Here is a 14,578-nt window from a genome sequence, read left to right as displayed (position 1 = left end):
TATGTTTATTCCGAATATTCCATCCCACCAATCCACCATCATCATCCCCCGTCATTTTCCATGTTACTTTTTACAAAGTTTGTATGTTTTTAGATTCACTCGAGCGTGCGAGAAAGAGAGAGAAAGAGAGAGAGAGAGAAAGAGAGAGAGAGAGAGAGAGAAAGAGACAGAGAGAGAGAGACAGAGAGAGAGAGAGAGAGAGAGAAAAGTTGTCAGAGAGACGAAGTAGAAAGAGAGGGAAATATATGAGTGGCGTGGAGGTTTGGAGGAGAAATAGGGAGAGGGTGGTAGAGGAGTGGGAGCAGGTAGAATAGCGAACAGAAAGAATACACTGAGAGGGGAACGCTTATCGGTGATGTAGTAGTAGTTATGTAGGTGTCTATGTATTAGAGGGACGAAGCTTGGATGAGCACGAAGCTAAAAGATGAAAGTATAACCCGGGCAACAGTGGCTCCCAAATTGTTAGCGATGTATTATACATCACTGGTATATGGATGAAACCATTCGTTTCTCGTCGTGGTCTTTTTTATAGAAGGAATTTTTATCGGGATAAAAACAACATGTCGGCCATTTTGAAATAAATTCATCTCGACTCGTTTATTCGATCATTTTATTAAAATTTTTATTAAAACGAAGGTATACCAATTCATTGCTTTCTTTTTTGTTTTTTGTTTTTTGTTTTTTTTTTGTTTTTTCTCTATTATTTATTTCCTTTCATTAATTCTCTTTCATTTATTTTATTTTTCTCTCTTTCTTTCTTTCTTTCTTTCCTTTTTTTTTTTTTTCATTTTCTTTTTGTTCTATTATATCTTTCGAGAATTTTATTTGAGAAAATTATGTCGTCCGCTTTTTTCTGCTTTTTTTCTTATTCATTATCGCAGTTATTTCGAGTATGAGTGGTAGTTAGGAAAACGGAAGTACGTTCTTTATTTATCCGTTTGCATCGGGAATGAGAAGAAATTTAATGTATTTGACGAACATAAAGATAAGCCTTGTAATTACGACGTCGCTACGAGGTATCCGTCGAGGCAATTAAATTATTCTCTAAAGCGGAATGGATAACGATCCGTTAGAGAATAATAATATAAAGTTGTATTAATAACTATGTAACTAACAATAAACACTGATCATTATCGGCGCTACTGGTATAATTTCGTGTAATTTCTTCGAGGTTGGAATAGATACGTCGGTAATTCGTTATCGAATTATGAATAAACGATAAAATGAGTGACCGACTAAAATGTCGGTAAGGAAGAGATTTATATTATTGATATCTGTTTTATCTTCTAACGATATTCGATGCTTATCCCCGTCGATAAAATTTGTTTAAAAAACTTACCTACTTACCGTACGATCAAATCGATTATCTTACAATGATAAAATTCCAATTGGAAGTATATTTACGTAATAAGAAAACATTCGTAGGTAATATAAAAACATTGTTAAAATGAAAACGAAATAATATTCTTATTTTCTTTTACAGGACGAGGTGTTGACGATATCCGAAAAAGTTGTTGTCCGTGTTCACGACTTGGTTACCTGGTTATCACCTACGTTGGAATGGTCGTGGGGCCGTGAAATTTTTTACCCGAGTTCACCAACACCAACATCCTCTCCTGAGAGCAGTCCACCGAGATACGAAATTCCTCAACCCCAGGTGTTGACCGATCCTGGAATTGATTTTTCTGACGTTGACAAACAACAAAAGGAATATGAGAGCAATATAAGTTCTTCGAAAAAATCCGATTGTGACGGTCAAACCAAAGTGGTTGTACTTTCGTATCCGAGGTATTGTAGATATCGAGCACTTTTACGAAGATTGGAAGGTGCAGAACCTTCCTGGCTTTGTTCTTCGGTAGCTGCTGCACTCGGTGGATTCACTGCTACACCTGGAACGCGCGTACTCTTCTGCAGAGATACCTTTGATTATCCCGACTTGGAGACTCATGAACTACTCTGCAACCATTTAGGTAAAATTTCATTTCGTACGTTTATAAACTATATACATTCAAAATAAACTTATATTACGATATATCATTTTATTTATTTACATATCGTTAAATATATATATATATACATACGTCATAACATATATATATATATATATATATATGTTATAACATATTATATATATATGTGTGTGTGTGGGTGTTCATAAATTTTTTCGAGAAAATATTTATTGGCATCAAATTTTAATATGATAACTTTCTATTTCAATGATCATCGTATCGAATGATACTTCGTAACGATTTAATTAAATATATCGTGTCAATGATGATATGACAAATTGTAATAATACACGTTAAAGTTTTCACGCAATTTTAAAAGTTATTTTTTGATATTAGTATAATGTAAGTTAGAAATGAGTGTGTGTGTGAGAGAGAGAGAGAGAGAGAGAGAGAGAGAGAGAGAGAGAGAGAGAGAGAGAGAGACAGAGAGGAAGAGAAAGGAAGAGAGAGAGAGAGAGAGACAGAGAGAGAGAGAGAGAGACAGAGAGGAAGAGAAAGGAAGAGAGAGAGAGAGAGACAGAGAGAGAAAGAAAGAGAGGAAGAAAGAGAAAGAGAGAGAGAGAGAGAGAGAGAGTGAGAAAGAGAGTGAGAAAGAGAGAGAGAGTGAGAAAGAGAGATAGGGTGAGAAAGAGAGAGATAAATTGTACTTACATATAACTTCAAGATAACTAAGAAAAAATCTTAACCTCTTACTTCTTCTACTTGTCATTTTTGTTAAAACTTTTATGAAATGTTCTTAACATCAATCTATTATGATTGTTGATCTTCTATTGTATATAGACAAATTGTAAATTAAATATAAACAATGAATAAATGCAATTGAAACGTTTAATTTTAATATTTATGTAGAATTAATTTACATAAAAATTCACGATACATTATTTTACTTAATTTTTACGTAAATGTCATTTAATTTTGCAAAAATATTCATATATATATATATATATGTATATATGTATATATGAATTCTTTAACATTATTTATTTTCCTTCATTCACAACTTTTTTTCTGTTATCACGACACGAAATATTTACATTGCACATTGCATCATCTCAATACAACACAATCACTCTTTTTTTTTCAAGATTTTTCGATACTTCCTTATGGTTAGGTTAATGAATTCTGCAAACCTATAAGAAAAAAATTATCTTAAAAAATTGTTGAAAAAAAGAGTGATTGACGTTTCAAAATCACCTAACATCTTTTAACCTATCACTAAAAGTTATTGGTTGGTCTTGTATATTTTTAGTTTCATGATTTAACCTATATATACATACATACATACATACATACATACATACATATATATATATATGTATATATATATGTATGTATATATATTTATTTCTAATTTCGTGATTCTAACCCAGTTCTTACAACTTTGAATGATCTATTTGTGTTATATATAATCATCATGCTATAATTTATGTTACACGAAAAAATTTACATACGTCTAACGACAGAAATAAATGAAAAGTATTACGAATCGTATTATTAACACTTTTTATTTACGTATTAATATGCATATATATATATATATATATATATATATATATATGTGTGTACACATATGTAGTTGAATATAAAAAAGATCATAAACTATAAAATATTTATTATTACTATCATCATGCGATATGGTTATTTCCAACGATAACATTTTTTACTGTAAAACGTATATCATTATATCATTAAAATAAAAATCATTATACGAAATGATCCTATTGGTTTTGCTACGACAACAAGACAAGAAGATTCGTTGATTATCTTGACCAATGGAAAGTAAGCGACTATTATCGAATGTTTACTACGATATTAATTGGTTATAATAGACGTTAAGTCTAAATAACACTTGATAGGTTTGTTTTTGTCGATGAATAAAAAAATATAATAAAGAAAGAAAGAAAAAAAGAAAGAAAGAATTGATTGAAAACTCTTACGTCTCTTCGTTCTCACGTCAATAGTTTTTATACATTTCATTTTCCATTGAAAAGGAAATTGAGAAATTATATTAATCGTCCAAGCGATACCGAGTGAAGCTTGTTGTTGTTGGGTATATGAAAAAGATAAAGAAAAAGAAATGTGTCGATAATTAAAGAAAGCTTTCGATTGATTTTTTTTCTATACACATACACACACATATACACACACACATACAGAGAGAGAGAGAGAGAGAGAGAGAGAGAGAGAGAGAGAGAGAGAGAGAGAGAGAGAGAGAGAGAGAGAGAGAGAGAGAGAGAGAGAGAAGAAAAAGAAAAAAGAAAAAAGAAAAAAAGAAAAAAAAATTTTTTTTCGATGATATAATCGAAATTATATTCATAATGTTAATATGATCTCTAAAGAAATATTTATATTTCGTCGAACACTTTTCAATCGTAAGATTATTTTTATTTTCATCAGTCGATGGACCGGTCGCTAGTATCAACGTATCGCGTACGTACGTTAATGGAAAGACGGCGTGTTCCTAACCTATATATTTATGTATATACGTATGGATGGATATATGTGTGCGTATAACACGTAGGTATATTTGGGTGAGCGATCACGTCGAGGTTATAAAGTTTCTTTTTGATCGTATTGACTTGCAAATTTTTGCGTACGATTCGTTCCAAGTATAATTCTAATAATAAAGATATCGTAAGGGAAAGAGAAGAAGGATTAAGAATCTCAATTAATTGATATTCGGAGCTTTTCGTACTTTACAAGTTTACTATCGGTGTCACTTTATTACGTCAGCGAAAAATTATGCCGATCATCATGAAGATTCGCAAGAATCGAATCATCTATTTGAAGATAAAGGATAAAAAAGATGCACAATTGGGTGTATCTGGATGTAAGTGTCTTCTTCTTCTTCTTCTTCTTTTCTTTTTTTTTCTTCTTCTTCTTCTTCTTCTTCTTTTATCTACTTTCTTTTTTCTCGCGAATATCATAAATACTTGGAAGATAATTTTTCATTGAAGGAAAGGCCACGTAGTTATACACGTACGTACGTGATGGAGGTGTAGTCCATTTTTCTTTTTTTTTTTTTTGCTGCTTCGTGTTTTAATCGCGCAAAATTTGCTGACTAATCTCTTGATGGTTTTAAAGGAAAAAAAAAAAAAAAAAAAAAAAAAGAAAAGAAATAAAAGATGAAAGAAAGGGAAAAAATGCCGAGGGAGAATGATATATGAATAAATGATATTTGTCAATGATATTTATTAATTATGATCGTTATATCTTTATCTTGGAAATTTCATAATTATATATTTTTAATTCTTTACTTCTTTTTTTAATAATTTATTGTTATATATAATGCGTATTATATATTATTAACGAATTATAATCGTATTGTACGTATATATATATATATATACATATATATATATGTACATATATATATATATGTACATATATATATATATATATATCATGCAATTACATATATATGTACATATATATGATCTAACTATTAATAAATAAGTAATAAAATTGTAACATAACTATAAATAATTATATATATATATATATATATATATATATAATATTATGTAAAACTATAATAATTTAATTTTATAATATAACTATAATAGTATTATTATACCGAGTGATATTCAAGGTAAAACGTTGCCATATTGTTATCTAATGTACACGACATTTCTTCGAGAAAGAATTATTTAATTTCAAGGTTTTTTCAAGATCCCTTTTTTTTCTTTCTTTTTTTTTTTTTTAAATAGAACACATCGTTTGAAGTGAAATAAGAAAGAAGAAACGAATAATCATCGTTGGAAATATTCTTTTTTTTTTTTATTTTTTTTTTTTTAATTTAATCGATCTTCAATCTTTCAAGATATTTAACAAGATTATCTGTATCTAAAAGAATGTTTATAAATTGCTCGAATAATACCTGCGATTCTCGATCGTTCGTAAATCTTTTATAGACTTGTTTATTTGTTTTCATTAACGTTTATATCAAACGTGCACGTATGCATAAGTATATTCACATTTGCATGAGAAGAGACGTAAGAGATAATATACGATTACGCTAATTAAACACTTCGTCTTTTATAGACAATATTACATAGTTATTTCTAAGAATTAAATTTATTAGCGCGTAGTTAACATTTTTTTTGTTCGTCATCTCTTGCGATTTGGAAAATATTGATGATTCGTCGGCGACTTGATTTTCTAATTTCAAAATGTGCAAAGATATTTTGATCGAAGATAATTATTTTACAAAATCGAAAATGAATAAAAAAGAAAAGTAAAAGAAAGAAGAAAAAAGAGAGAGAGAGAGAGAGAGAGAGAAAGAAAGAAACAAGAATTGTATCTTCTTTCATAATATGATATAATAGTTTTATATGTATCGTATAATTATAATTAAGGTTGTTATTTATTGTATCAATATTTTTAAACATTTAATCGATATTTGAAAATAAATGTTCAATGTTTATAATATAATAGTATCGATATGCAATATAAGTGACGCAATATTGACGTAATCGTGACATTTAATTATTTATATTGATTAAAATATTCATATATATATATATATATATAAATAATCAATATATATATAAATAGTCTCTCTCTATATATATATATATATGAATAAATAATCAATATATGTATATATATATATATATACACACACATAAATAGTCTATATATATAAAAAAAATATTTATTAATTAATAAAAATTATTAAACAAAATGCATGAATACAAATGTATAATTAAATATCAAAAAACAACAAAAAGAAAAAAAGAATTAAATTATATAAATTTTATTGACACAATTTGATCTTGTATATGAATAAACAAAGTCGAAAATTTGGTCATAATCGAAATGAATTTTCAGCGCCTAAATTGAAAGGACGGCCACGAAGGAAACGTAAAAAGCGAAGTGCTTCACCTGGTGAATCCAGTAACGAGAGTGAAGCTTCGGTTGCTTCTTCGTCAAAATGTGCATTGAGCAATTCGAGTCAACAATTGATACCAGCTCCTGTTGGAAGGCCACCATCTGCGGGTGTACGTCGAAGCGAACGCAAAACAAGTGCCGAAGAAAAAAAATTTATGGTCGATGTACAGAATTTCATGAGTTCACGAGGCACACCAGTTGGAAAAATGCCATTGTTGGGATACAGGCAAAGTCAGTATACATGTTTATCTTTTTTTTTTTTTTTTTTTTAATTTTATTATTTTTATTATTATTTTTATTATTATTATCAATCCTTTGAACTATAATCATTTGATATTTTATTTTATTTTATTTTTATTTATTTATTTTTCTTTCCTTTGGATATTTCCATTTTATTATATGATTTTTTAATTAATTGGACTAATTCACTCTATATATTTTTTAATCAATTAGATATTTCAAAAAATTATGAAACGAGTATAGACTTAAAATTAGAGATATTAACTGATGTTGGTGAAACCGAAATTTAAAAGAACATATAACTGAGAATTATAAATTTCGTTAATCAAGTAACAAGTGAAATGTTACAAAATGTAAAATATAGAAGAAGTAATATTACAAGATTACTACGATTGTGTATAATATAAAATATTTTGGACTTTATTTATTGTTAATAATTCTTTTTTTTTTTTGTTGGTTATGGTAAATCAATTCTATAGTTTTTGTTTTCAAGAATTTTCACTAATATAATAAATAAACTTATTATAAAATTCTTTTTTTTTTTTTTTATGTTTTTCAGTTTTTCATTATCTCTCAAGTTTACTTTCATTTGACATTATTTATTATAAAACTGTAAACGTAACTAATAAATTATTACAAAACATAATTATTAACTTTAATACCATAATGACTGTTTCAAAAATAATTGATTAAAATGCCTAATTAATTGAGATGAAAAAATACATAAAAAATTATTCCATAAAAAAAAGTTAAGATTCATTAAACTTCTGATTTAAATGGAAGTTGGATATTTTATTTCATAATCTTAAAATTATTGCTAAATCAATGAGTATTAAAATTATTGTTGAATCATTGTCATTAAATCATGAAAATTTTTTTAATATATTCTTTTTTCTATTACTCCTAACGAACAAGATATTCAACTAACTTTTACTTTATATATATAATCAACCTCTGTGTGTGTGTGTGTGTGTGTGTGTGTGTGTGTGTTGTTAGTGTATCCTTTTTTCTTCAAGGATTGTTTTATTCGACTAAACTATAATTTATCCTTTATTCTTCGATTTAACATCGTTCGTCGTTCATTCGCTTGTTTACTCTTTTCAATAATAATTGGGTCGCGTCCATCGGGTGTTCGCTGCCAGTTGTTTTTATTTTTAGACGACAGTTTATCGTTTTTTTCCTCTCGTTGCTTATTTTTATCTCGAAGAGAGAAACAAACATAAATGGAAACGACGATATTAAAGATATTTTCGTTAAATATCCAATAAAAATGATTCGCGTTATATTCGACTTTGTCGGTGGATTGATTATTAATTTATAAGTGTCTATGCATTTAGCAATTTAACAAATGAAAAAAAAAGGAAGAAGAGTTTTGTTTTTTTGATACCGTCCCAAATTCAATTAACGTTGTTTCTTAACTAATTAATTTTCGAATTCTATTCTGCTTTTATTCAGAAATTAACAATTTTTCAATTTCTTTGACGATAAATTATTAAATCGTGAGTTTTTATTTTTGGTAAATGTCAGATTCAAAGTTCATTCTTTTCTTTCCTCTCTCTCTCTCTCTCTCTCTTTTTTTTTCAATGAAATTTTAACAATAAAATTTCAATTTCGTTTTTTGACACTGTTCCTAATTCTACGCTTCTTAGTCAATTAATTCTCAAATTAATGTTTCTTTTTCTTTTTCATGAGAAATCATTCAATTGTCAGTTTTTATTTTTAATAAATATCAAAAATATTCTATATCCGTGTTTTCAATCAATATTCGTTTTCTTGATCGTTCTTAGCCGATTAGTTTTCAAATTGTATGTTTTTTTTTTTTTTTTTTTTTTTCCCCTTAGAGATAGATAATTTTTCGATTATTTTTATGACAAATCATCCAATTGTCAATCATTATATTCAATAAATATCAGGAACATTAAAGTTTTCAATAAATATTACATCTTCAATTCGTTTTCTTAATAAATTATTATCATTATCGCAGATCACTCAGGCTAACAAGCTTTTCTAACGATCTCTGTGTTCTTTTTTTTTATAATCCTTTCTCTCTCTATTATAATCCTTTTTTAAATTTGATCGCATGTTGTTTCCTCGTTGATTGGTGTTTCACGGTATTTTCTTTCTCCTTTTTTTTTTTTTTTTCTTTTTTCTTATGCAGGTGTATTCGTTTGTGTGCGCTAGAACGTTCCGCAATGTTTTCCATCGTTGATATTCTTTGGATGTTTTTCTTTCCGCGTCTTTTTATCGATCTAACAGTTCCACTTGTCCTAACCGTTATCATTTCCTTGTTACATGGGAATAATCTAACAATACACAGTATATTTTGAAAGGAATTTTTCAATCAAATTGTTACCTATTGATTTGTTTCATGAAAAATAAATGAAGTGTCATCTGACAGAATCGATCGAACAATTCTGTGGAAAAGAAAAGAAAAAAAGAAAAGATAAAAAAGAAAGAAAGAAAAATACAAAAGAATAGATCATTGTGCGACGTCGTAGTGCATAGGATTAAAATTATAATTTCAAAAAAAAGAAGAAAAAAGAGAGAGAGAGAGAGAGAGAGAGAGAGAAAAGTTTAAAACGAATCGTGCCAATAATTTACAAGATATATGATTTGATTTTTCTTTCACAGTCGATCTGTTCCTGTTTTACACGAAGGTACAGACACTCGGTGGATACGATTCCGTTAGCGCTGGACGTCTCTGGAAAACCATTTACGATGATATCGGTGGAAATACAGGATCCACCAGTGCTGCTACTATAACTCGTAGACATTACGAAAGGTAGGATGGACTATAATAAACAAACAAACAAACAAACAAACAAATAAACAAAACAAGAAAGAAAGAAAGAAAGAAAGAATGATTATGTAGAATTGTTAATAACAAAGAACTTTTTTCCAGGTTGCTTTTGCCTTATGAAAGGTATCAAAGAGGTGAGGAACCCAAAGTGAGATTAACACACGGTAGACGTACGAAAACGAGTAGTATATCTGAAAGTCCGGTGGATGGGGATCAAGAGACCAGCGACTCGCGTTCATCGGAGACACCACCGTTGGTTGAAACACCACCTGTAAACACTACTCCACCTTTGCAAGCAGTTTTATCGAGCTCGGTAATGACGCTATTAAAAAATACAAATGAACGATACGAAAATTGTTTCTTAAATAATAACGGAGAAATCGATGTTTTCAGTCATTCCCATCGAACGAGAAACCGAAATCAGAAGTTGGAAAGACATCCTCTTTGCGTAGCGTGAGAGTTAAACCGGAACGTTTGAAATCATTGAATACAATAATCGCCAACAATACAGCACCAACCAGCCAACAAACCAATCAACTGCCAAGTCCTCCTCCGTCATCGAACACGCCAATTTCGACTCCGAGTAGTACACCTTCCACGACGCCTACGATCGTAACCGGGAATCAAAGTGTTCTCGAAAGGCAATTAAACAGTCCTCTCGTGTCCCAACAAGTACCACCGTCTTGTTCGTCTCCAGGATTACCAGTGAGCACAGTAGCCATGAACGCATCGACGGTAGTAACGTTGACGCCGCCACCTGAAAAAGATATGAAAGAGATTAAATTAGATCCTAAGCAAACGACTCTGCTGGCACAGGGTAAGGAGAACATACCGTTGTTCGGTGAGAAGCCAATCTTCACGGAGAAGGCGATAGTACCGCCGAGATCACCCGAGGTGATCGATCTCGAAAATGAAAGTGATACGAGTAGGGATAAGATAATAATACCAAGTTTTAAAAAACGAAAATTAGAAATATTGCGAGAGGGCGGTCTCGAAGTTACAGCCGTTGATCTTGATGCAAGACCGAGCGTGATTCAGAGCAACGTAGCGGCTGTTCCGCCTACGGCGAAACCCGACGATAAGTTACCGTCGTCTTATCCGCTTTCCGTTACTCCGAATTCGGTACCGAAACTTATATCCGTTACCGTGACACCCGACATAGGACATATGTTGCCATCACCTCAGGAGAATCAGACCAATCATCAACAGCCTCGGTTTCAGTCCCAAGGAAAACAACATCCCGTCCATTACAATAACAATAATACTACGACGAACAACAATAATACGACGAACAGTAAAGTTATTAATCTTGGTAGTTCGAACAATGCTGGATTGTTGCAGTTATACGCGAATGCGAACATGGTACCAGCGTCGGCAACCCAGATGGTTAATTCCAATCATCGTTTTCTACCACCGAACGTTCCTAACGGGAGAATAATATTACCACCGAAGGTTACGCAGTCGAGGTCAATTTTCGCGCACAACGAAAAAACTGTATACGGAAATCCAAAAGACATTCTAATTTCTCCAAAGTATCGTCCTACGCAGCAGCGGATACAGCCACAGCCGATGATCGGTAACAGTGACTTCAGTGGAAACGTTGGGGTTCTCGATCTAACGCAAAAGCCAACCGAAAAGGCAACTTTCTCAAGACCGAGTCTAGAGATAGTTAGGGTACCTGTAGTGCCGAGGCCTAATCCGCTCAATTTAGAAATGAGGAAATCGCCGACGATTAAAGATAAGCCAACCGATTGTACGACGAAACGAGCGTCTTTTCCCGGTTATCAAACTGTTCTCGATAGTCGGACTATGGCATCGAATAATTTAGAAATCACATTAGTCAATCCTAAACTAAAAACTAATAATCATAGCAGTGTACCGTCGTCTCACGTGCAAATACCGAGCCCACCTAACAGAACTAGTAACCATCCTTCGGTAACACAAAGGAGACAAATTAACGGGAAATATGCGGGAAGAAACGAACCAGTGTCGCCGTATACACCAAGGAAACCCACGCATCCCGTAATACCCAATGTACCTAATCTAAATCATCTGAATAGTGTGAATTCTTCTTATCCTAGGATGACTAACAACGTTCAACAACAAATAGGTATAGATAGAAGGAAAACATGCGAGGCTGGCAAGGATCAGCAACGTAGAATTAGCGACGGTGATAAACCTGTAGTGTTGCAATCACAACAGCAGGACGTAAGACAGACCACAGAGATTGGACGGCGTCACAGTGTACCAAGTATACCCTCCGGTTTTATACCCACTGTGCCACCAAGCAATCCAGCTTTTCTTTCGCAACTGCCAAACACTCCAGGCAAGTTCCTACCAATATTGGACCCCATGTACTACTCTGCCATTTACAATGGCTTGTTTCCACCTCCGATACCGCCTGCAGCTGCAACGTCCTTTCTACCACCGGAGTTCAGCGCTTACTACAAGGAACTATTAGCTTCCTCGCAACCAAGACTGGGGATGGCAGGTCAGCATCAACCTGCTGTACCGACATCCAAATAGACAATGGGATCTCGTCCAGCATATCTGGTCTAATTAAAAAAATTGGATGGTGGCTTAATTTTTAAAGACATGATCCGTCGGACTTCCTTGTTGTAAATAAGTGTTGAAAGTATTCATGGAATACCGAGAACAGAATTAGTGCGAAGATAGAAATGCGGCATAGTATAATAATTGTGTCATTTTTACCACCCGTACGTCACGTTACTTCTTTCATTATGATAACGAAACGAAAAATAGGACTGTTCGAACCGATACGTACCGATCGAAGAACTTTTTCAGAAAAAAGATGAACATTTTTTTCGAATTTTCTTATACCAGCAAAATGTGTTCTTTCTTTTTTTTTCTCTTTTTTTTTTTTTTTTGTTCTCTTTTTCTTCTCCTTCCTCTTCTTTTTTCTTTTTTTCAGTAAAGTTCTACAGATCGTTCTATCTTTTTATTCCACTTTAATTAACTTCTTTTTTTTTTCTATTGAAAAGCATTGATTATATAGAAATATACATATATATATATATATATACATATATATATACATACACGATAGAGATTATTTCGTTTGAACTGCGTACTAATATTCTGTGATAATAAGATGAAGATGAAAAGAGAGAGAGAGAGAGAGAGAGAGAGAGAGAGAGAGTGGGAGAGAGAGAGAGAGAGAGAGAGAGAGAGAGAGAGAGAGTGGTACAACGTCCCACGAAGCAAAGTACTTTTTATATATGTATATTGCCAGTAACCGTATATGTAAACGTGTCTACGGTCAATGTGAAAAATTATTAATAAGAATAAGTATTTTTTTAATTTGTTGAACCCGATTATATACAAATCTTTATGGAAATACGTTTTCGTTCTAGTGGGGAAAATGATTGGGGAAGGGGTAGTAGGAGTAGAAGGAGGAAAAAGAAGAAAAAGAAGAAGAAGGAGGGGGTTGGTGCCACTCTAAGAAATATTAATTATAGACGCAGGTATTGATTTTTGTAAAAATTTATACGATAAGATTTACGTTTGATTATTTCTTTCTATTTCGTTGTTCCCTTTTCTTTTCTCTCTTTCTTTTTTATTTTCCTTTTTCTTCTTTTTTTTTTCTTTTTTTTTTTTTTTTTTTTTTTTTTTTGACGTATATGTTTGTGCTGCGGTGTGGTAAAAAAGAAAAAAAGAAAAAAAAGAAAAGAAGAAAGAATGAAAGAGAGAAAAAGAGAAAGAAAGAAAGAAAGAAAGAAAGAAAGAATGAAAGAATGAAGAAAAATTATGCTGCGAAATTTGATTTTGAAGTGACGACAAATACGAATAAAACATGTATGTATACGGAGAGAGAGAGAGAGAGAGAGAGAGAGGGAGAGAGAGAGAGAGAGAGAGAGAGAGATAGAGAAAGAAAGAAAGAGAGAAAACCATTCGATCGATGATCGAAAAGTCGAATCCGTGTAATCATTAAACTAATGTAGAGATAAAAACTCTTCTCGTGTAGTACTCGCGCGAAAAAGGAAGAGAAATAAAAAAAAAAATAATAATAATAATAATAATAATAAATAATAATGAATAATAATAAATAATAAATAAATAAATAAATAAATAAATGAATGAATGAATGAATGAATGAATGAATGAATAAATAAATAAATAAATAAATAATAATAGTAATAATAGTAATAATAAAAAGGAAGAAAGAAAAAAAAAATGCAAAACCTTATTCTACTGTAATAAGTTATAGAGAACATTTTTCCTGGTTTAAACTGAAAGAAAGATAAAAAAAAAAAAAATAAAAAAAATGAAGAAAAAAAAAAGGTAAAAAAACAAAACTGCTACACGTTCACAATTACGACATACTGATTCTATTAGTCAGCTGTAAGTAATTAAAATAATGTAAGGAAAATGATAAGTGCACGTTTATGCGAAGTACCGTTCCAATGGACGAGAGAAATCTATGTAAATAGTGTATATATATATAAACAAAACAAAAAAAAAAAAAGAAGATATACAGCGTAAAGTTTAAGGCTAGATAAATCATTTATTAACTTTCAACGTTAAGCGTGTTTAACGCGAGGTGAACTCTTTAAGATAAAATGTGTACAGGCTGTCTTTATTCGTGTGGCCAACGATCGTCGTCGCATCGCTATTA

At 31.1% G+C, this 14,578-nt stretch overlaps 1 protein-coding gene across 3 annotated transcripts in view; it reads left to right on the top strand.

Moving 5' to 3' along the window:
* LOC122630604 overlaps positions 1 to 12,873 on the top strand; it is a 158,002-nt gene extending 145,129 nt beyond the window's left edge. For all 3 annotated transcript variants that reach the window (XM_043815270.1, XM_043815268.1, XM_043815269.1), the window contains 5 exons: positions 1,484 to 1,970; positions 6,843 to 7,133; positions 9,774 to 9,924; positions 10,045 to 10,255; positions 10,336 to 12,873. In XM_043815270.1, coding sequence (XP_043671205.1) covers positions 1,484 to 1,970; positions 6,843 to 7,133; positions 9,774 to 9,924; positions 10,045 to 10,255; positions 10,336 to 12,468 — 3,273 coding nt within the window. In that variant the 3' untranslated portion in view covers positions 12,469 to 12,873. The remainder of the gene's footprint in view (positions 1 to 1,483; positions 1,971 to 6,842; positions 7,134 to 9,773; positions 9,925 to 10,044; positions 10,256 to 10,335) is intronic.
* Positions 12,874 to 14,578: the final 1,705 nt, after the last annotated feature.

Source organism: Vespula pensylvanica, chromosome 7 (genome assembly GCF_014466175.1).
Source record: "Vespula pensylvanica isolate Volc-1 chromosome 7, ASM1446617v1, whole genome shotgun sequence".
NCBI classification, from domain to species: Eukaryota; Metazoa; Arthropoda; class Insecta; order Hymenoptera; family Vespidae; genus Vespula; species Vespula pensylvanica.
Note: the sequence above shows the minus strand (reverse complement) of the source record. Positions and strands in the feature narration are given on the sequence as shown.